This window comes from Triturus cristatus, chromosome 5_1, assembly GCF_964204655.1.
Source record: "Triturus cristatus chromosome 5_1, aTriCri1.1, whole genome shotgun sequence".
Taxonomy (NCBI): domain Eukaryota; kingdom Metazoa; phylum Chordata; class Amphibia; order Caudata; family Salamandridae; genus Triturus; species Triturus cristatus.
The window spans coordinates 926,600,410-926,625,362 of NC_140587.1; the positions used below are offsets into that span (position 1 = coordinate 926,600,410).

Genomic DNA, 24,953 nt, shown 5'->3' on the forward strand with positions numbered 1-24,953 from the left:
CAGTTCCAGATGTATGCAGATGACACCCAGATCCACATTCAAATTGAGAGGGGATCAGAGAGTCAGAACGACACGCCTGAGAATCTAAATCATATCTGCTTTTCAGTGACAAATAATTTGCTAGTCCTGAATGGTGCCAAGACACAGGCCCTTGTGCTTGGAGATCTAAACAGTAGTAGCATGCATTTATGGCTTGCCTACATGGAGGAATCAGATTTCTCCCTGATACACAGCATCAAACTTTTAGGCATCTTGTTTTACTGCAACTTATCCTTTGCCCCCACAATGTTATTTTTAAGGGTAGTTTTTTTACTCAGCATACTTAGAAAGGTGCTCCCACTTATTTAATCTGCCCTTCCGATGAGACTCGCAAGAACATCAGTATTGGCCTGTTTGCCCTTTCGCAACATGTTCTACATGGGCCTCCCTAAAAGGAGCAACAGAAACAGTAGGAAATTTAGAGCCATATAGGCACACGCGGTCTGAATTTAAAAACCACTAATTATATATGTATTGCACTGAAAATCACTCCATGGGCTCCATATATAACAAACAATGCAATTTATATTTCTCTGCTCCATCCACAGTGTATATAGGTGGGCTACACCAAGATATCTTTAGATCCTTCAGCACTACATTGCAAGTCCTAGAAACTGAGGTCTATCTGGACCTGGTTAATCAGTCATGCTAGTGTTGAGGCAAACCCATAAGTGTCTTATCAGTTATATGTTTCATGCTCTTTCTCAAGGGAGTATTACCAACCCTCCCTCACGCTTGAAGCAGGACAGACTGGGGCCTTTCCATGGCCGGTCCCTCTGTTGAGGGATTAGTCCCCGCCAAAAGAAATGCACTGCGCTCTTTGTCTCCATTCTACAGTTGCACAAAACAGATGTCACCCTGAGAACAACCATGACTTCCTCTCCTGATACCAGAGCCCTATGTTTGTAATGTCTTCTCAGTGCATTAGTGCTCTCACATTGCCACATGCAGTGGGATGTGTGGGATTTGTAATTGAAACTAGATCGGCAGCAGTTTCGCTGGGAGTTTGAAATACTCAATCCTTGCGATCAATTTTAGCACAAGATTTGATCTCATACTGCTTATCTGATGCATTGATGGCATCAGTGTATGAAAAAAGATCATTTGTGATGCATAGCATGGGCATAAAAAGGGAGCGCAAGCAACGTAACATACCAAAACTAGTAAATGTTTGTTGAGGGAACTTATGGTTCTATTTGACGGTTTGCAATGTCTAATATTTAAGAGAAAAAGAAATCTTAAAAAAAATGTAAATTGAAAGGACCTCGTGGTTATGATCTAAAACATGAAACCACTGGATTTATCCAGTTATGATGACTTATTTAATCATAACTCTTTAATGAACTGTTTATGATCTAACTTATGACATCACAAGTGACATCATTGATGGCTCTGGATTCTGATATGGTTTGAGTTACAGAAAGTATGGAAAATCCTACTCAAGATAGCAAGCAATGCAGCTGGAGGGAGAGGCATGTGCTGCTTAGCAGAGCATATGCAAATGAAACAATTGATGGATGGAATGCTGGACAATGCAAACATTCACCCCCAGTCACAAGGATCTGGGTTAAATCCATAATTCTTTTGCTCACCACACCACCCCAGTTTGGACCCAGTCATATGCAAATCAGTCTTGACCCTGTTCCTTTTGGGAACAGTCCGGCCCGAATTGCCAAGCCAGGTCCTCCCTGGACTGGAAACAAGCCTCCTGGGACCGTTCTCAGGGCATCACCCTTCATCAGCCAGGCTAGCTTGAGTCCAGTGGTGTAATGAGCACAGGACCCACGTCTGGGCATACCCTTCCCACTTAGGGCAACATATGCAAAAGAAACAATTGATGAACGGAATGCTGGACAATGCAAACATTCACCCCCAGTCACTAGGATCTGGGTTAAAGCCATCATTCTTTTGCTCACCACACCACCTCAGTTTGGACCCAGCCATATGCAAAGCAGTCTTAACCCTGTTCCTTGTGAGAACAGTCCAGCCCGAACTGCCAAGCCAGGTCCTCCCTGGATCGGAAAAAAACAACCTGGGACCGGTTTCAGGGCATCACCCTTCATCAGCCAGGATAGTGTGAATCCAGTGGTGTAGTGATCATGGGACCCACGACTGGGCATACCCTTCCCACTTAGGGCAACATATGCAAAAGAAACTATTGATGTACGGAATGCTGGACCATGCAAACATTCACCCCCAGTCACAAGGATCTGGGTTTCATCCATCATTCTTTTGCTCACCACACCACCCCAGTTTGGACCCAGCCATATGCAAATCAGTCCGAACCCTGTTCCTTGTGGGAACAGTCCTGCCCGAACTGCCAAGCCAGGTCCTCCCTGGACCAGAAACAAGCATCCTAGGACCGGTTTCAGGGCATCACCCTTCATGAGCCAGGCTAGCTTGAATCCAGAGGTGTAGTGTTGTGTCTTTTGCTTAACCTTGTTGTGCTCTCCCCCTCTCTCTCTCTTCCTCCCCTCTCCCGCGCGCTACCCTTCCCTGAGCGTGCCTGTTCACCAGCTGGAATGTTGACAGCTGGACGTTCTACTATGACAGTTTATGACAGTTGCTGATTACAGTTGGGAGGCATTTTGTCATTCACACTGAGCCCACCTGGTATGGTGTGTCGTCCTTATAACTATATAAATAACTTATCTACAAGCTGTCACCTGATGAGTCATCTTTACAATTTGGCGACGAGGATGGAGGTTGTCCAAAAAGACACTACCGAACGAAAAGAGAAGGATGTAGGGGAAGAGAGGGTTGTGCTAGACAAGTACGGATGGCTGCGCCAAGAATCATCCGAATCAGACGGAGAAGGTGATAGCATATTTTCACCATCTATTAAGCAAGGTACAAGGGGCGGTCAGGAACGTGACATCATTGAATCCATTGGTGAGATCAGAGAGCTGGGCACAAGTGCCTCTGAATCATCCCCTGGCAATATTAGTGTTACCACATCTGTGGATGACCAAGACGTTGTGGAGCCCAGTGATGAGAAGAGTGATCCTGTCACTAGTGCTACTAGTAGCTCTTTAGAGTCAAGAGACAGCCAGGCATCTGGTCATGAACTTGTGTCGGAAAGAAACACCTTGGAAGAAGTGGCCAGCACCAGTAAATTTGGTCGTAGCTTGGTTAAACCCAGCAAATACAAAGACTTTATATGCGACTAGTTACATATTTTTTGGGCTTGTATTCCATCCTTCTCTTCTTTCCTTTTCTATCTGATAATACATAAGGGAAGGAGATGTGTTGTGTCTTTTGCTTAACCTTGTTGTGCTCTCCCCCTCTCTCTCTTCCTCCCCTCTCCCGCGCGCTACCCTTCCCTGCGCGTGGCTGTTCACCAGCTGGAATGTTGACAGCTGGACGTTCTACTATGACAGTTTATGACAGTTGCTGATTACAGTTGGGAGGCATTTTGTCATTCGCACTGAGCCCACCTGGTTTGGTGTGTCGTCCTTATAACTAAATAAATAACTTATCTACAAGCTGTCACCTGATAAGTCATCTTTACATGTAGTGAGCACGGGACCCACGTCTGGGCATACCCTTCTCACTTAGGGCGACATATGCAAAAGAAACAATTGATGGATGGAATGCTGGACAATGCAAACATTCACCCCCCAGTCACAAGGATCTGGGTTAAATCCATCATTCTTTTGCTCACCACCCCCCCTCCCAGTTTGGACCCAGCCATATGCAAATCAGTCTTGACCCTGTTCCTTGTGGGTACAGTCCAGCCCGAACTGCCAAGCCAGGTCCTCCCTGGACTGGAAACAAGCACTGGAGTCAAGCTATCCTGGTTGATGAGGGATGAAACCCCGAAACCAGTCCTAGGATGCTTGTTTCCAGTCCAGCAAGGACCTGGCCTGGCAGTTCGGGCTGGACAGTTCGAATGAGGAACGGGGTCAAGACTGATTTGCATATGCTGGGTTAAAACTGGAATGACATGGTGAGCAAAAAAATGATTTAGGCCCAGATCTCTGTACTGGGGTGAATGTATTACATTGTTCTGCATTCTGTCCATCAATTGTTCTTTCTGCGCTTAGCAGGGCATAAAATATCTTTGAGACTGGTGCGCGGAAGCTGGCAGTAGGGATCTTTGCAAGGTTCCAGCTATGCCCCAAGCCCCGCATGCCCTTGAAGATACCAACAAAGGGTCATTAACTTCCTCTTGATAAGACAGCTTTATACTTTCTTCTACTAATTTGGTTCATCAGCATCACGAAATTGCAGATTGATCTTCTTCACCACAAAATGTGTTGTTTGGAAATGTCTCTAAAAGGCCACTGTGCAGCTTGAGCCTTCAGAAGAACAAAGGCGTCAGTAAGACGAGATGGAACTTATATCCTGGAATGTGACAAGATGCAGTCCCATTACGAACTGGCCAGAGAGCTGTGAGTTTCCATTTAAATACCATATTATTTGCTTGCAGAGAATGCAAAACTAGAGCCGATACCTTCAGAGAGGTATAAATGATAGCCCTTGTAGGCCTCTCAAGGCCACAAAGGGTGCCACAAAGATGGTTTAAGTATTCATATTACCACACATTTGAAAACTGTGACTCAGAACACTTCACTAGACACTTCAATGTTCAAGTATTGGGAATCATTGGAAATGACCATCGTTTGTGTGGTATCCCTCCAGAGTTTAGCCTTCTCTTGCTGAACCCGTTTTTGTGGGCCACAGGAGTCTGCACACTTTATCTCTGCTAACCAGTGGTTACTGACTCTCTCTTTCAAACATGTTAAAATTGGTACACACCTGATTGGCGCATTTGATTTACTGGTATATCCCTAAAATATGGCGCTACATATGCTTGGGGTCTGTAAATGAAATGCAACCAGTGGGCTGCAGCACTCATTGTGCCTCCCCCTAAAATAGCTTTGTAAAATCTAGTCCCCAGGCCTGCCACTGCCACCTGGGTGTGCAGGTTTAAACTGCCATTTTGACCTGTCAAAATAACCAATTTTAGCACCTCTTGCATAAAGTTGACATTTCAACCCTTTGATGTCAATCAGTGGGTCATCATAAGGACTGGAGGAAGTTTAATAGTGCCAATGAGACCATTAAAAAATTAAAAGGAACAGTGTGCTGCCAGAGCCGGCACAGGCTTACCAACCACACCCAACAAGAGACACTAAGATAACAATTGGGTCTGCTGCATGTCTTGAGCTTATCGAATGTGGAAATTGTATGTAGATACACTAATATTGCCAACACTTTCTCACATGAATGCAAGGCATTTACATTGAACTTTGTTCCAACGGTGAAACACAGAATGTGATGAACAGAATTTTGTGTCCCTGCATAGGTCAGAGCTACCAACAAAAACAATGAAAAAACACTTTAAAATTACATCTCCCAGTGCTGTAGCAGGCTTAGCTGAAGAATTCCAAATGCCACTTTAGTACAACATTACATTGAGATATGTCACACTTAGGATGGCTTCAAAAGGCACGTTATGTTATTGAATTCATTATAAGACCCCAAGAGGTGGTCATTTGGCAGCAATCTTAAAGTGCAAATAATGCATTTGAATTCCAAAATCTAACTCTACAAGGTCTTAACGGTGTAGACAAGTTGATCAGTCACAATTTAATGACTGCTCTAGTAAACATAAAAGACCAATGTGGACTCTATTTTACTTTTCTCTGGTATATATTTTTGAATATCAAATGATTATCTGTTTTCTTTTTTAAACTGAGAAATGTAGTAGCATAAACTATACATGCAGATGCACATATTTTAATAGTTTGTTACCATTGTTAAGAAAGGGGAGGGGCCTCTCATTAGTTATGGCCAAATCAATATACCTGACTTTCAGATTTCTATGTACTGGGAATAGCAATCGTTTTTGAATTTTTTCTAACCACTTGATACATAGTTAGGCATGCCTTCCAAGACAATTTGTGTGGAATCTTAGCAGAAATATTTCCATATTTAAGGCTGCATCCTCCCATGCACAATGTTAGTTTCCTTGCTATGATATCTGGGCCATTGCAGCATTGTGTATCATGAAACATGATGGTGGGTGGAGTGTTCAACGAGGTTCAGGTGGGCCATACCAGCAAGCTCCATGTGTGGGTAGGCGGGTGGGCCAGGCCAGATGGGATATGGCTCAGCTGAGGAGATGAGTTAGACATCTGCCAAGGTGTCCCCAATTGCCCTGGTAGACCCATACATCAGCTGGAACAGTAGCTGAAGAACTTTGCAATTGCCAGAAAGGGTTTCAAAAACTACCATCCATTTTATTTTTAAGCACAGATAGCCAACCAAACTGTGTAGCTCCCTACATTTTTAAAAATGTGCTGAAGCCTGAGCTGTCAGGCTATCAACTTCGCACACCCCTACATATTATACCATTGTCCACTTGGTATAGCTGTTAATGTGATAACCTTCTGGAAGTGTTATTACGCTTTGTAGGTGTCAAGCACATTATCTAGATATCATTTCAAGTACAAAGTGAGTGAAAACAACCGTGCTATGTTGAGCCCATAATTAATTTAGCTGCAAACTAAAGAGTGTTAATCGCTAATTAGAGCATTGCAATGTTGAGTTCTCCATTGAGGACAATGGAGTGCTCCGGCATCTAATGGCTGGTAGAAGCCCGGAGCAGCAACAATGTCCATGTTTGTTCACAGCAACATGTTTGTTCACAGCTGTTGCTGTGAACAAAGGCCTCACGGAGCTCGAGGGGATTTCAACCCCCTCTGACACTGTGAGGCCTTTGTTTTACACAATAGAACATTCTGCCTTCAACGGGTGGAATATTCCAATAGCCTTAGAGCCCCCCGTAGTGTGCTCTGCTGCCCATTAAAGGCCCGCTCCCTTGTTAAAGATGCTGGAGCGGGCTTTTAATGACCGGTAGGGCCCACTACGTCAGGCTCTAACACAATATTAACCCCTTATTACTTTGTACTATTATAAACCTGTTGTAGAAGCTTTAGCACAAGGTTCTACACTGGTAGCTCTCTATCAACCTGTAAGTAGCTCAACTATGTGCAGGCCCACTTAGTAAATAAAAACCTTTTGTTTGGATGAATTAGGTATGTTCTCAAAACTGAAAAAGATGTATTTTAAAAGTGAAATATGTATATTTTCAAAAATGATGAGCTGATGTTTTGAGAAAAAATATATTTAAGGTTGTTAGTTAAATGGTAATTTATGCTGTGTTGAGGATCCTTATTACTGATGTAGTTGCCTGGGGTTTTGCGTGTATTAATTCTATGTCTTGTAGAGGCTCTCAAAATGAAAATAGATAACACTTTTTCATTCCATTATTGCTAGTGACCTTCTCTGATGCACTAAGGTGGCCAGTGCTAGTAATATTGCATGCAATGGCATGTATAGAATCTTGTCTGAAGAGGTCAGTGTTGTAGCACTGATAATTTATGTTAATACTCAGGATGATTTCAATTGAACATACCTAGCTCTTATTACAAAATGGGTTAGAGATACCTGCTTTAGATGCACTTAATTTATCAACTTTACAGTTTAAATTTGATTTCAATTGAACATGCGTAGCTCTTTTTATGAAAAAGGTTCTGATCCCTGCTTTAGTTGCACTCGAATTATCAACTTTACCGAATAAATTTGATTTTAATCGAACATACGTAACTCTTATATAAAAAAAGGTTGAGATCCCTGCTTTAGATGGACTTGAGTTATCAACTTTACAGTATAAATTTGATTTTAATTGAACATGTGTAGCTCTTATTATGAAAATGATTGAGATCCCTGCTTTAGTTGAAACTTGAGTTATCAACTTTTCTGTATAAATTTGATTTTAATCGAACATACGTAACTCTTATTATAAAAAAGGTTGAGATCCCTGCTTTAGATGGACTTGAGTTATCAACTTTACAGTATAAGTTTAATTCTAATTGCACATACCTGGCTCTTGTTAAGAAAAAGGTTGAGAGCCCTGCTTTAGTTGTACTTCAGTTATCAACTTTTCTGTATAAATTTGATTTTAATTGAACATACATAGCTTTTATTATAGAAAAGGCTGAGAGCCCTGCTTTAGTTGTACTTCAGTTATCAACTTCACTGTATAAATTTGATTTTAGTTGAACATACATAGCTCTTATTATAAAAAAAGGTTGAGATCCCTGCTTTAGTTGTACTTGAATGATCAGATTTACTGTATAGATTTGCTGCAGATTGGTGCGACTGCTTCTAAGATTCTTCTGCTTAACCTCCTTTTTTCCCGCATTGCTTTTCAGGTGGTGTTTGTGGCCATCCTGCTTCACAGCCACCTCGAATGTGTGGAGCCTCTTCTTATCCCTATCCTGTCCTTGTACATGGGGGCGCTCGTGCGGTGCACCACATTGTGTCTAGGCTACTACAAGAATATTCATGACCTCATCCCTGACCACAGCGGGCCTGAAATGGGGGTATGTCTTATTCTGATTCATAGGGGGGAGAGAACTAAAAGACCTTTGCTGAAACTCTGCAAACAAGAAACTCATCAGAAAATTGACCAGAATATCCTTTTCAACCTGTGTATGTGTGCTAATATATGGGATTGAGTTGCATAAAATTATAATTATTGTTTTTTTTACGAGAACATATTGAGAACTAAGTCAATCTGGTTGGCCATTAACGAAAGCAGGCCGAGCTGGGAAAGCGTTCCTTGTAGCCATGAGCTGTACCATACGTTGACCAAGTGTGATGTAAAAAGTTCCTTCACCACATTCTTTGCTTGATGTTCTGCTGGTGATTAGGTCAGAGTAGAATGCTAGTTTCACAGTGAAATATCTACATTTCTGCTGTGTAGAGTTGATCGATTGATTGGCATGCGAAAGGTGAACAGTCAGTTACCAAGTGCATAGTGTCTTGTTCTATTTGTCACAGTTTGAAACTGGTGTGTGTCTGTTTACTGTGCAGGGAGATGCTACAATCAGGAAGATGCTGAGTTTTTGGTGGCCTCTGGCGCTAATCTTAGCAACGCAGCGGATCAGTCGGCCGATTGTCAACCTTTTTGTCTCCCGTGACCTGGGCGGCAGCAGTGCAGCCACAGAGGTATGTATGGGTCTCCAGGATTCAAGGTATAGGAAGAAAGAGCTTCCCTGTATACTAGATGAAACATCGGATACTCTCCAGTTATAAGTGAAACTGAAGGGAAACTGGACTCATTATACAAGTTGAATTTGTTATACATTAAGCAGTTGCTAATCTTCTGGAAAGTATACATTCTAAAATGAAACATTTAAATTATATCGTTTTGGGGGGTAAAAGCCACAATTGTCTATTTTGATTTAACAATGCATTTATTTCATACACTGGATCATGAAAAGTTGGAAACAAATAGACCATATAGACAATGCAAAGAGAATTTTTCGATAATGTTAGTGCTATGTTGTGTTAATAGATCTTGCACACTCTAATACTAATACACGTGTCCAGCTGCTAGAGCATAGACCTTTATGGTAATCTGTAACTGGAATCTATTATGTGTAAAGCCAGATTTTAACTCCTTTCAGAAAGGTAAATGATCTTGCGTTTTACGCAGTGTGGTTTGGGAGTGAGTTACACATTTTACCAGCAGTAAAAGAAAAGGACCGCTTCCTAAGCATTCTCGCTTAAACCTAGGGACCACCAATAAAGAGGCTTCTCTGGATCTTACATTTCTGCTGGAGGAGTATTGGTAAAATTTCTGCTTGAAACAGCTAGACCCCATATCATAGAAATCTCTGTGGACACAGCCAAATGATTCGAAGCTGATCCTCTTCGCAACTAGCAGTCAGTGCAAGAAATCCAGTGCAACAGATGGATATGCATAATGATGCTGACCCAACATCAACTGGGCTGCGGCATTCTGCCAATGTTGAAGCCTTGTCAAGAGTCCGGTAGGGAAGCCCAGAAAGAGAGCATTGCAGTAGTCCATCCAACTCAAAATGGCCATCTGAACCACCAGCAGATGCACAGTAAATGAGAGCTGTGGCAACATTTTCCGCAGTACTCAAAGCAGAAAAAAGAAGGTGGCGTAGAAGTGATAAACATGATTGGAAATGGAAAGGCTTGAATCCAGCAAAAAGCCATGGTTATGTACCACCTCAGAAGGGTGGGGACATTAGTCCAAGATGGAGGCCAAAATCCGGGGGAAATGGGCTAAAAATTCTGTTGTTGGTTAGCCACATTATCTCAGTTTTTTCTGCATTTTTATTTGAAATCATTTTGCCTTAACCAGATGGTTATTGCCATTGTGCAAAGATGGAAAGTATCAAGGGGTATCGCGTCCATGGCCATAGAAATAACCAACTGGTAATCACCACTGTAATATAAGCAGTTTATGCCAAACGATCTTATCAGTTTGGCCAATGGACACATATAAACATTGAGTGGGGATGAGTGCAAACCCCTCAGGGACCCCTGATTCACCACCTTCAATTCTGATTGAAAGGGTGTCAGAAAATTAGCCTGGAATTTTCCCTTAAAATAGGATTTACACTATTGCAACACAGACCCACAGATCACCAATTCTGCCGGTTTAGCCAGCTTGATGGAGGATGAGACCGTATTGAATACAGCGGATAGATCTAATAGCACCAGTGCCACAGACTGCCCTCTATCTGCCGACATCCTAAGGTCATCAAGGACCGGCACCAGAGAGGTTTCTATTCTGTTTGTCGGACAAAACCCAGACTGGATGGAATCTAAAAGCCGATGTTGCTCCGGGAAATCTGAAATAAGTCTGTTGACATGCTTCTCTAGAATTTTTATCGAAAAAGGCAGCAATGAATTTGGCTGAAAGCTGGAAAGAACAATGGGATTGGCATTGAGCTTTTCCAGCAGATGGACAATAATGGCCTTTTTCCGCACATCTGGATCATGAGCATGCAACAAAGACCTATTGCACACATTCACGAGTGGTTCATATAATTCCAGAAACAACCTGGGAGAAATAGGATCCAAGTGAGAGCCAGAGGTGACATAGCTGGCAATTTCCGTGAACAGCTAAACTGAGAACAATTCCGGGTAACTCAGACTGAGGAGAGTCTGGGTTGCCTTGCGAGCTAACTTCTCAAAAGTGTTGATTTGTATTTTTGCTGTAGATGGCACAGTGATCAGAATCACAATAGATGCTTTGGATAATCAGGAAAACAATAACACAACAAAAAAGATAAATGACTGAACAGTAATTTACTGAGAGAAAGCCCAAAAATGGACAGCGAGAGAGAGCTAGACCAAATAAATGTAAGTGGTTTGCTTTTCCTCAGTCAGTGCTACAACCCAGGGTCACAAATCTTGGGGTCATCATTAGGACAGGTGTCAATAAGTTAGCATCCGTAGGGCGGTTTAAGCACACCTGTCTGACCCCACAGTCTAGTGCCCCAGTATGCAAGACACCTGATTTGTAGGAAAATATTCTTACCCGATAAGCAATGTTCAATAACCTGGATAGTATGGAACAAATGGTGATTTCCTTAATGAGAAATTGCTGCTTTTTTCAGAAAATTGGCTGCAGGTTTATGTTTCTGACCACAAATGAAGTCCCAAGTTAAGTGATGGGATTATGCTATTATTAGCAACCATTCTCCTAATTAATCTTTTTTTCATATTACTGTCACTAATTATTACTCCTAATATATAGAATTATAGATGGATTTTTCACCGCGGGGTTCTAAGTGACATAATAAGCAGCTCGATCAGTGCTTAATTTGAGCTGGTGGTTTCTGATGCTCTGAACCGGCACTTAACTGTCAACATCAGCACTTATGACAGCTCCCAGATGATGGCACTGTTTGTATAATTTAGAGATGAGCAGACCAGCAATTGTTTAATAATTCAGTATGCATTAAAAACAACCAATACCTGCCGCCCAAGCTATATTTATAGCTATGGGGGCCTGTAATAGTCTGAATTGTCACACTTGTAGCAGTGTGCTGTTTAGTAGTTGTGTAGGTACTGTCATTGGCAACGCTGGCAGTGGCAATGGGTGTTGCAAGCTGCAGAGGCCTCTTGACTAGAGCCCTGGCACTTAATTGCTTAACAATTAATCACTGCAAGACATCAAATAGACACCGAGAGCAGAGCTCAAGTTGCCTAACATGTCACTCAGGACACTAAGGAGAAATACATCCCTGTGACTTACTTTTTACCCATCTATAATTGTATGTTATGTATTGCCCCCAAAATCCTCTGCCCCTGCTTACAACTGATACACTTGGGAAGAGGAATTAAGGTAGAGCTCTACATAACATTGCCTCTCTTCCCTTTCCCAAATGTAAACCAACTACCTGGCCTCCTGCCACCCACCCCACCACTCTCTGTGCCCTTCCTCCATCACCTTCAGACCTTTGCTTCCTTGTCTCCACAGCCTCTCTGACAGGCTGTGAGGAGCCCAGCCAGAGCTGCCTGGAATTAATGTATGAAGTAGCACCAGTAGTTCACAAGCTCTGTTTAGAATCCAGTCATTCACACCAGTGGCGTCACTAGGGGGTGGGGAGGGTGCGGACCGCACGTCACCATGAGTTACCGCACTGGGTGACACCAACCCTAGTGACGCGGCTGATTCACACTAAGGGCTGAGAAATACACAACAGTATGATTCATATCTCCAATATTTGTGGATTAGGCAGTGTTAAGCATTTGCTGACCAGTGTACTTCTGAATATGACACTTAAATAACAGAGTACAGCTACATAACTTCACAGCGAAAACTTTATGGGATTGTTTTTGGAACAAACAATGGCCTTGACCTGGTCATCAAAATCAAGAACTGTAACCTGTAAAGAAATAGCTGTAAGGACAATTTACGTGCCGTTCCCAACAAACTGCTAGGTCTCTAGGTCTCTAACCCCACAAATTATAATTGTGGTTATCGTGTTTACCTAATTTATCGTGGTCATTTTATGAACATCACAGGGATTAAAGTCTGAGTCGCCAATGCCTGGACTGAAACCTATGACGGCAGATCCGGGAGAAGCAACTCAGCCTACTCAGCTATCTTACTAAGAAGTCTTAAAGACCTGGTCCTCCATTACCTAAATACAGAACACAGAGCTGTTCTGCCCAGCTGGAGCATGATTACGAATAGTGTAACATTACGTAATTGAATCCCACCATGTCTGTTTAAAGAGCCTGTGTGAACTGTTTTCTCAATGCCTGGTCTTTTCCACTCAGTTCCTTCTAGGCTTGGCACACAGAAGTGACTTGTGCGCTTCCACCCACAGAGAGGGGACCGCTGCGTCTCTTTCCCAGGAGGGGACAATGACACCTGCTGGTATGTCCCAGGGGAAACTGCTCCCTGGACCAGAAACAAGCTTCTTATGACCGGTTTTGGGGTTTCACCCCTCATCAGCCAGGCTAGCTTGAATCCAGTGGTACAGTGAGCCTGGGACCCACGTCTGGGCATACCCGGCGCACTTAAGGCAAGAAAGCAAATGACACACAAATGATGGACGAAATGTGGAACAAATCAAATATTCACTCCCATGGGGAGCAGGGTCACGGCCAATTTACATATGGCTTGGTTTAAACTGGAATGGCATGGAGAGAAAAAAAACGATGGATTTAATCCAGATCTCTTTAATCAAGTGAATGTTTGACATTGTTTAACATTCTGTCCATTAATTGTTGTGTGTGCATTAGTTCACAGCAGTATCAGAATGTTGATTGCATGGAGTTAATCCCATGCAACTGAAGCCTGGCCAGTCAAAATTGGGGGGGGGGGGCAGAGGCATCATTGTTCCTCAGGGCTCCCCTTTCTAAGGGCCCAGAACTCGTGCTGGAATATATATTTCTATGTTTTTAATGCAAAGCCGCCATATTTATAAATAATGAGGCTACTATCATGGCTAGTACGACTACATGAAGCAAGATGATGGTTCTACCATGCTTTCCCTTTCCCTGCATGTTGTGTTTTTTAAACTGTACAAAAGTTCTGCATCGTATCAAAGGCTTTTCTTCAGTTTATTGACCCAAGCCACGTAAAAGCGTCTGCCATGGCAGCTGAAGCCACGCCTTCCTGACTGTGCTGGCAAGACTGGACAGTGACTTTTGCCAGTGTGGGTCATCAAAACGCAAATGTTTGCCCCAGACAGCAAATACTTCCCTTTTGTGAGACCCACCAAATGGATTTCACCAAGCCACCCAGGCCAGACGAAAATGTCAAACAAGGTATATTCAAGAATAAACTGCAAGTAAATGTGTTCTGCCAAGGACCTTTCCTTTAGTGAAATTCGAACCAGGTCCATATACTCCTCTGATCTCTGGTGTACAGTGCTTTAATAACATAATGGTTACTAGTCACATAAATAACCTAGAGGGAAGCACCCACCTGACGTACAGCAGAATAGAGGCTGCTGTCAAGATAAGCCCAAAAGGCATTATAATTCTATATCTTACTTTATATGTGTTTTGTTTGAGGTTGTTCAAGTGCAATTCTCTTTTATATAGCGTCACTGTGTATTTTATGTTTTTCTTTCCTACTCTCCCCATATGCACCCCGTGTAACTGCTGCTATGCTTCCATATCTACCTCACTACGGGGCAGATTTATGTTTCCTGGCGCATCCCTGCAAATCAGCAGGGATGCACCAGGAAAGATGCGTCACGCAAGTTTACCCTTGCGCCACCACAGATGCGCCGCATTTACAATGCAGCGCATCGTGGCGCAAGGATAAACAGATGCGTGACGCATCTGATGGTATAAGGGTGGCGCATTGCTGGAGTCGTGTCGCAAGCACAACGCAACTCCAGCAATGCACAGGGGCTGCCCATACCGAACATGCTGCGTCATGCCTTACGCCTGCTTCAAGCAGGCGCAGGGTTTTGACGCAGCAGCGTCGGAAAAGTGGCTCAGTGAAATCTTGTAGATTTCACTGCGTCACTTTTCTGAGGCTTTTTGCGACGGAACGCCCACCCTGCATACATTTTAATGTAGCGCAGGGCTTTACAACGTGACGCATCTCCCTAGATGCGTCACGTTGTAAATAAGGCGCAACATGGCGCATGGTTTACGCCGCCGCAGCGTCACAGAAGTGACGCAGAGGCGGCGTAATTGTCTCGCAAGGGGCTTGTAACTCTGCCCCTACGTATTTTATTTCTTTATGTACGCCACTTGCACCTCATGTAACTGCTTCTGTGCTAACCATGTAAAGCTCTCTGATATCCCCGGGTCAGATTTGCCTTATACAAAGCTCAATAAATAAAAGCTAATAAATACCCGGACTAAAACGACAAAATTATTAATGATGGCACATTGTGCGCTAAACATATACTGGTTAATAGTAACAATACCAATTATTGCCTTCTTAATGGCAGTTGCTCATCGGGGAATACAAGCTAGGCTGTCTCAGCATCTACTAGTGGGTGGAGCTATTATGGGGATGCGTTTTACAGACTGTGACGTCAGAGGCTGGCGTACCTTGAAACAACAGAAGTGCTAAAGGTTGTACCACGGCATACATGGGAAATAACTTATCGTAGGTGATATAAACATTACACATTTTTCAAAGTCATACGGGTGTATTCTGATTCTGAGCAGTTTATTGCTATGCTCCTAACTTTCATATTTTGTAATGGGTTTATATCCACATATATTTTGAGGTGCGGCCTTTCATTCATACATTGATAAATATTATGGTTTATATCCCTGGTGTTAGGGCACAAGTCGGGGGTACACGGGGATGGACGGCGTCCAACCACTATTTTCACAGGGTGAACGCCGTCCACCCTGCCAAGAATTTGGGCCCCACTGAATAATGTGCTGAACTCGTCCCGTTGTAATTTCCAAACACCGGGACACTTTCAGCAGCGCCTGCACGTTGTCTGCTTTCTATCTGCATAAGCAACAACGTGCAGGCGGGACCGGCTGGGGCTTTCTTATTTAAGACTCCTGCTGGGCCCATAACAAAGGCCGAATTTGAGGGGCCATCAGGCCTCATTTAGTTCCAGTCTCTTGGCTGGGAGCAGTCAGGCACCTCACACCTGATGTAAATGAAGCGTAGGGGAAACAAAGTCTCACACCTTGTTAGCACTTCACACATACTCAAGAGAGGCAGCTTTTCACTGTGTTCAGTTCCTGTTTAGGAGATATGCATGCACTGTAAGAATGTCAGATGTGTTGGTCTTGCCCAGTATTTACAAACAAATTGCATTTATATGGAGCCTACTTTCCCTTGAGGCGTTGAAATAATTTAAGTACCACTATTTTTTCTTGTATATCTCTACTCATCCCAATGCAGAGTGTCAGAGCGCTTTACATCAACCAGTTTAGAAGCTTTATTCGACAATTGTCATAAAAGCACTAAAAACATATACGACATACATCACAAAACATTATCGAAAAAACATTTACACTAAAACAATATAAAAATAGTATTAAATTCCAATAAAGCTCCAAAACAATAATAAAACCTTGATAAAAGTTATACGTCTCGCATAACAGCTTAAATAAGACATCAATATTTAAATTAGACCAACAGCAGAGGATTTTATAGTGCGAGTGCGAGTGCGAATGGCCCATGCCCATCCCAGAAACTTGGCAACAGCAATAGCTATAATAGGACCACAATCGGAGCCTAAAATTCTTAGTGCAGGCATACAGCTCCGTGTGCCCAGAGAATTACAAACTGATTTCAGCCATTTTCGGCGTGGAGCCACATATAGCGGACAAACAAAAAATATGTGGGAAATGGTTTCGTCCTCAGACCTACAGTAGTGGCACTTGCTACTCGTGGATGAGTCCCATTTATATGTAAAAGACTTAGTGCCTGTCCTTACACATCTCAGTGCCTGCTCCAGGGTTGATGGGTCCGATTTGTCATCTGAGCCAGGATATTATCATTATGACACCCTCCCCTAAAGATCGCTCCTGTTTGATTAATTCATCTGGTCTTAACTTGCTACCATCTGTTGAAACGATCGTCCCCCAGTCTGTCCCAGGTCAATCAGCTGGAACCAGGGCTGAAAAGTCTTTACTAAAAATGGGCTCCTGGAACATAGCAGGGCTGGGGTCAAGGCTTGATATTCCTGATTGGGCTGACTTTGTTGATGAGTTTGGAATATGGGCATTTCAGGACACCTGGGCACTGTCTCCCCACTTTCGTACAGGGTTCCTGAACTTCTACAAACCTGCTATTAAGAGTCACAGAGGCAGACCCATGGGGGGCTTAACCACCTGGGTCCGTCAATGCGAAGGTGTCACCGTGACAGAGGTTCCAATTGATAGTTCTGATATTCTGATTATTAGGGTTAAATCCCGTAGCGGCCTCAACCTCCTTATTATTAATATCTATGTAAGAGGTCTTCCGGGAGGCAAATGCTCTCCCACATGCCATCTCTTGGAGAATTATTTAGAGACTGCTCCTATGTTCACTAATAAGATTGTGGCTGGAGATTTTAATGTTTGTTTCGAGCCTTTGGGGGTCGACTATGGGGACTTCACCGAGGAAGAAGACTCAACTTGGGGTGTTCCCATGTTGGAGTTGGAACCAGTAAGCAAATGGTCTCATGCTGCCCTTTTCATGAAGGGCTTATGTTTAAATCAGGGCATGAGAGCAGTCAATGGTCGAACCAAATCCGATAGGATGGGGAAGATGACTTTTGACAATGGGAGATCAGGGAGCCGAATTGACTACATATTAGTCGGTTTGGATTTGTGGCCGCTCATAGACGACATGGAGGTAGTAAGCAGAGTCGAGAGCGACCACAATCCCCTTGTACTGTGTATCAAGGATAACAGCTTTGCAGCCTCCCCCACATCCTCGGATGGTTGTTCCCCTATAGATGTCATCCTTACCAATGATCTCAGAAGGGTGAGATGGCCGAAAATCGCCACTTGTGAACTTTCACGAGCGGCCATTAGAAAATTAATTAATAGTACCCTGGCCTCACTTAATCAAATGGAATCTCAAAATCTGATTAAGGAAAATATCCGGGACACCCATAACAAACTCTTTGCTGAGCTTAAATCCTTTTTTGTGAAAAGTCTTCCTGCCACTGGCAGGGGTAAAGAGTTGAGGCCATGTACGTGGTACAACAAGGATTGTAGATTGGCCCAATGTGCTCTGAAAGAGGCCATTAAATCTGGCTCTCTTTCTACCATCCAAAAATGTAGACTTGCTTACAAAACCGCCCAATCCAAGGCCAAGCAAAACTGGGATGAAGATCGTTGGAGGGATTTATATCAAGCATGCCACGACCGCAACATGGTCCAATTTTGGCACCTCCTTAAATGGGGTAATTCCCCCTCAGATATTCGCCCCTCTAATCAAGTAGAACCACAACAGTGGGTAGCGTATTTTGAGGAACAGTTTAAGGTTGGTACTCCGTCGGACAAGCAGATCTTCTATCCTCCAGGTGTTGAAAACACATTAAAATTCTCCCCTGGTGAAGTTAAGCTAGTCTTACGATCAATCAAGAGTGCCAAAGCCCCAGGACCAGACTGTATCCCTGCCGATTTATTTATTCAGGAGCAAGATGCATGGATCCCATATCTGACCCTGCTGGCTAATGCCCTTGCGGGTGGTGCTGCTGTCCCTGATTCGTGGCTCGGGCAGAGATACTGCCGATCTATAAGAAAGGCGATCGCTCTGCCCCGGGCAATTATAGACCTATTATTTTAATAGACGCAGTACAACAAATTATAGCCCGACTTGTTCTGGGTCGTATCCAAATCTGGATGTCCGATTCGGATGTGTTGTCTCCTCTCCAGGCAGGTTTTCGATCACACACTGGGACCCTGGACCAAGTATTCAGGGTAGTACTCCTGTACTGGAAGGTTGTTTTTCTGGGGGGAGGCAAGCTGTATGCGGCTTTCGTAGACCTAAGGTCTGCGTTTGACCTTGTGCCGAGGGACAAGTTATGGAAAGTACTCTTGGATATGGGCATGCCAAAAGAACTGGTTTCTTTTCTGGTCACCATTCATAAAAATACGTATGCCCGTGTCCATTGGGGTAAACCCGGGGGGCTGACTGACAGATTTAAAGTATCCAAAGGTGTCCGACAAGGGTGTGTACTCGCTCCCACCTTGTTTTCATTATTTATCAATGGGGTTGTAGATTACTTCTTAAATAGCCCTACTGATGCACCTACCTTGGCAGGAATGAAGATTCCCCTGCTCATGTTCGCGGATGACACCCTTTTGGTCTCGAAGACGAGACAGGGTCTGCAGCTTGCCCTGTCTCGCTTCGAGACCTTTTGCCGCGAGCATGAGCTGGAGATAAACGTTGGGAAGACCAAGTTTATGGTGTTTCGCGGCCCCCGGCGGGTTAAGGCGGAGGTGTGTCTGGGTGATGTCAACTTATCCCAAACGGCAGTGTTTACTTATCTTGGGGTCACTTTTAGCGAGACATGCAGCTGGTCCCACCAGCTGAATCTCCTCGCTCTCAAGCATGCTCAATTGGGAGGAGCTTTGCTGAAAGAGCACAAACACTCATTAACAAAACCAATAGCTCCTCTCATGAAGATTTATGGCTCGAAGATTTTACCTGCAATTTTATATGGAGCCGAGATTTGGGGTTTCAATAACTTGTCTAAGCTGATGACCGCCCAGAATAAATTCCTCTGGTCAGCTATCGGGCTTCCCCAATCTACCCCGCGCATCCCCCTATTATATGATCTGGGAATTCAACCTATAGAGGACTGGGCAGGGTATAGAACTAACTAACTATGCAAAAGCCCTCCTGGAGATCAAAGGGTTGGAGGGGTCGCATAGGATTCCCTGGTTGTCTAGCATCAAAACCCTGTTGTTTGATCTCGGGATGCGTGACCTATGGGCTAACCCCGATACAGAAGTCTTCCCGGCAAAAAAGGTCCTTAAGGATGCGTACTGGAATTATATTAAGAACAGGAGATGTGCTTCCCCTATAGGTTCCACGATGACTGTTACTTTCCTAGTTTTTAAGGACGAGTCTGTCTACGAAAGCTACTGGGATACTATCCTGAAGTTTCTCGATCGTAAACTGTATCACCAGTTCAGAGTGGGTGCCCTACCACTGCGAGGACTCAACAAAAGCTGGAGTCCTCTTGGTAGTGACAAATGCCCCTTTTGTCCAGACATGACGGAAACTATGGATCACTTCCTTTTTTGTTGCCCAATTTACCATCTCCCCAGACGTATCTGGCTTCGACCTGTCTGCAGATTAATGAGTACCCGTTCTGCACAGGTTGCTAGTAGAATCTTGAAAACAGATACTTCAAAACCCATAGTAATTGGTGTTGCCAAATTTATCAGTTGGGCATGGATCCTTAGGGCCAGGAAACTTAAATCGTGAACTGCGTTGTTAGCTGTCATAAATTAGCATTCTCTTTGGTCCTTGGGCTAAAAGGCGCGTCCCTATTTGCATTTTATTGTATTTTTTAACTTGCAGTGATTATTTTTAGTGTATTATTTTATGTAACATTTTAAAGGTTTTATAGTCTGTTTTGCATTGTATATGAATTGTATTGTAGTTGAAATTTTTTAATATGTGTAGAATGTCTTTTATGATGTGAATCGAATAAAGACTTTTTTGACTGACTTAGTGGGAAGGGAGCCTATCCTAAATTGGAAGTATAGTTTCCGATCAAGTGGCTTCTCTATTAGGTCCCAAAACAACTCACAAAAAGGCCTGGTTTTGAAATCCAAGAACCGGCCTGACAAGCTAGTTGCTAAAATCCCATTACATGATGACGAAAATAACATGTCCCAATATTTATGCTTTAGTTCAGACTTGGTTGGAAAGGCGGTGGACTCTGGGAAATCCCAGAGACACAACAAGTCCAGTTTGGCAAGTAAGGTTCTGATCTCTTTAAGCCAGCCTATTTTGTGAAAGCGATCCAGAGCAATCACATCTTTTAGACCCAATGCAAAGTGTGAGAGCTCCGGAGTGGACCATAGTCGCCTCCAATATAAGAGTGGACGTAGCTTTGCCATATCCTCAATTCTCTTCCTGCCTAGATCTAAACGGAGTGGGGTCATCAACACGTGCATATTACATGTACAATAAATTATATAAAATGTAAATGAATGTGAAGGATGTGTTACATAAAACTGGGGGGTTGCAAGGTGTAGAAGTCACATATCATCTTCCATAGCTCACTGTGCTATTATCCTCGCAATGCGCTCAAACGTACACATGATAGACCTGCTAAATATATATGTGAGGACTTTAGATCTGATGTCACTTCTTGTGATGCCACTTTCTTTAAAGTCATGGCTTGTGATGTCACTTTCTATGATGTCAATTCCTGTGATGCCATGTGTGATGTCACGCGCCGTGATGTCACGAATCGTGATGTTGCGCGCCCTGATGTTGCTAACCGTGATGTTGCGTGCCTTGATGTCACACGCTGTGATGTCACTTGCATACTTCCTGACTAGGTTTGTCCCCCCACTTCTTTTTTTAGGACTTGTGCCCTGCCTGGTGTGCCTAGTAAGCATACTCATGCTTCAGTTTTGTTAGACCTCCATAAATACAAAGGTTATACATGGCTCTCACTGGGAGTCTCTTGCGTGAATGCCAGAGTCTATATCTGGTAATTCGCTGCTATGAGGTAACAACAGTTGTTAACGAATTGTTACGTTCGACTTCCCCATTAGTCCTCTGCCTAGCAGTTTAAAGAGGAGACAGATGATTTTGGGGCCCACTAATAACATAAAATTATAGATTGGTAAGAAGTAAATTACAGGAATATTGTTCATCTCGAGGTTCTGAGTGACATCATAGACAACTCGAGCTTAGCTCCTTCTGTCTATTTCATGCCGCAGAGAACCCATCAGTGAAACATATCCTCGTAATTCACTGTTTAACCTTCCGACTATTTTGCCTGGGATTTGAAGTGAAGTTGGTCTTTATTCACTTTCTGGTGGCGAGGCGACCACGTAACCATAATTTCCTTACACTTTTAACCTGAGAAGTCAAGGTGTTTATGATTTCCTTTCTCTCCCACTCATCACTCGTCCAGATAAAGGGCTTCATTCACAGGCTCTGGAAGTAGGGGTGCGGAGTGCTGCAGCACCCCCAAAATAACCATGCTGGCGTTCCGAAAGTGAATGAGAACTAAAAATTAATTAATTTTTTTTTCATCTGTATGCCTTTATGGTTTGTTTCTACAACTGAATAAAGCACTTGAACTGAACTGAATTTAATTCGTGTTTTTATCTTCGAATATTTGCTGTGCTTTCAAAGACAGATCAAATGTCAGGCTATGTCTAATTGCTGCTTATGCTTTTAACACGGAGATTGGTAGATTGGTGTTTACCTTTCTCTGACTGCAAAGTGAGAGGATATGTTTAAAGTGAACTCTGACAGGCTTGCTGGTGTGAAAGGAAAGGCTGTAGAATGTTTTTTCTAACATACAATAAAATGTAAATACATGTAAATGAATTATACAAATATTTCAAAATAAATAAGCAGGAAAGCACAAGGAAGGGCTTTTAATAGGATCAAAACAAATCGAAAAACTTTATTTGGTTATGTTCAAATGTCAAATAATGACTGAAACCCGAGTGCCACACATTATAATTTTTGCGCTATATAGTTTAATGAGTACAAATGTAGTGGTCATTTCAATGGAAAATGTGCTGTTTGTAATTGACCGTGCGCTACCACACCATGTTTCTGTAATATATTTGTGACAGTGGGCTCCAAAATGCAACACCAGCTACATCCTACACCCTTACCACTCTCCAGTAGAATGGGCATGACTAATTTTGGCATTTGTCATCAGGGCTGGACTGACCGTAGCGGGCACCGGGCATTTCCCCGGTGGGCCACCAAAGTTGGGGGCCAGTTTTTGGCCCCTGGGGGCCGATTTTGTTACAGGGCTGTATTTGCAGCTCAGCTGCAATATCGGCCGCTGTAACAAAATCGGCCGAAACCAGCCGTGGCAAACAGTTCGGCCGCACCCACAACCCCTGTGGGGGGGCAGCCGAGCACTCTACCAGGGCCGGTTTTGGTTCCCTGTCCGGCCCTTTTTGTCATTTGTGGGATGCTTGAGTTTATCAGAATTCCTATGAGTTCAGTGATGTAACATTAATGGCAGCACCCCAAAATGAAAATTGCTCCAGCACCACTGGCTTCTGGCGCATTGGCAATGCGGCCTTGAGTGGTTTCGCAGTGAGGTTGTTACTGTTCCGTTTCTGTGTATAGTCCACGTGTATACAAGGGAAGGAAGCCCTCTTCTGGAACCTTTCACAGATGTCAGAATTCATAAGGACAGCAATAATTAAAACCATAAATGAGAAATATTGCTCACGCTTCACTATGTCACGTCCATCATCATGAAATTATTTATCACTCCTGAACCCTTCGTATGCCACTTTCTTCAAATTATATCTTTTGGGTACCTTTAGCCGGAAGAGAACAGGCCAGAACAGGCAGCAAGTGGACTGATTTAGGGCAAATTTATGGAGGGTAGACAGTACACCGCGAATGCCAAAGAAATTGTAATAAAAATCAAAGAAATCTGAGGCATATGAAGTTCAGTGAAATATTTATACATCGTTAAATATAGTTCTTTTTTTTTATCGTTCCAACTCAGTTTTGTTTTTTCACAGAACTGTAAATTACTGAGTTCATATTACCCAAGTTACATGTATGCTTTTTCGACATAGGAATGATAAAAGTTCATGTGAGCCCTGCTGCGCTGGAACCTGCAAAGTGCAAGTATCGCAGATAGCAGGCTTTTAACTCATTGGACTATTTACCTCAATATCAGCCCAAGATTCCATTCCATTTAGCTGTCATATTGATGTTACTGCGTCAGTGCGCATTCTCAAAACATGTTTGCCCTGCACGCTCCGTCCCGACCGTTTCTTCTCACTATAAATCTTGTTCTTTCCGGTTCAAATCCCTGCAGGGCCAGCTCTGTTCGGACATGTTTTACTGTTCTATGTATCAGGCATTGGTTTGGGAACAGTACGGCCCGCTAAACGCCCGACATTTCCTTTTACATGACTGCAATGATAGCAAAGATATTTTGGAAATATTAAAGTATTTAAAGGCTAGAGGTCAAAATATGGGAAAGCTCCCCGAGGATATTTAGGTTGGCTATCCCGATTTATTATTTATTTATTGGTTATTGTAGCACCTTTATGCAGATTGTGGGGATGCCCAGAAAAAAATATGTATCAAAGTTTCAGACAGCTGCAAGAGGATATCTTTTGGGAAATGTGCTTATCGTTTGCCGGCATTTCAAGTGCCGCACTGTCGCTGGTTGGCTAACTTTGGCGGGAACGCTCTCCATCTAAACCGGGGGCGTCCCACACCCCCTATTTCTGTTTTGCATTTTTGCATAATTTACACGCCACTCAGTGCTTTTGACTGTTCGATTAACTTGACTGAAAATACCGTATTGTGTCACTCACGTTGTTCACGATAACCCATGGAAGTGCCGAATCAGCAAACCTGCAGGTTGTATTTAAAGACATGTTTTTCTTACGCTGAGGGGTTCGCTGTCCTGCAGGAACCGCCTTTAAATCCCAGCTGTACAGACTCCGGATTTTGTCCTGAGATGCTACAGAGTTTGGCAATAATAGTCCATATATTTACAACACCGAGATTGCCTGGCAACAGCTAAGCAATCGTCTTCGATTGTTGGAGTAAATTAGTTCATTAGATTAGTTTTCACTGACATCTAAAACTTCTTTAAACTTGGTAAAACCACATGTGAACAGGGTGACATGGTAAGTCTTTTTGCTGTTTTCTCTTCCACAGCTATGCTTTTTTTTGTCCTGCACACGCCTCCTTTTCCCTTTTCCATGCTAAACGTTCTCCTTTAGTCAGGTCTGTGCGAACGTGATTGGGGATCTTCCCACTTGGTTGACCAGTTGCGTTGGTCAACATGCCCTGTTGCTAAGGAACATGGGGCCTACTTCACGCCTTCTTTACCTTGCACAGCTGCACTCACTGGAATTGTTTATCTCATTTCGAAACCAAAGAAAGTGGGTAAATATGCGCGAGTCACCGCTGAGTGCAGTGC

The 24,953-nt window shown here is 43.2% G+C and overlaps 1 protein-coding gene across 2 annotated transcripts in view; it reads left to right on the top strand.

Moving 5' to 3' along the window:
• Positions 1-24,953, top strand: part of ANKH (ANKH inorganic pyrophosphate transport regulator) — a 549,424-nt gene that overhangs the window by 404,998 nt on the left and 119,473 nt on the right. For both annotated transcript variants that reach the window (XM_085605963.1, XM_085605964.1), the window contains 2 exons: positions 8,265-8,435; positions 8,929-9,063. In XM_085605963.1, the coding sequence (XP_085462089.1) occupies positions 8,265-8,435; positions 8,929-9,063 (306 nt within the window). The remainder of the gene's footprint in view (positions 1-8,264; positions 8,436-8,928; positions 9,064-24,953) is intronic.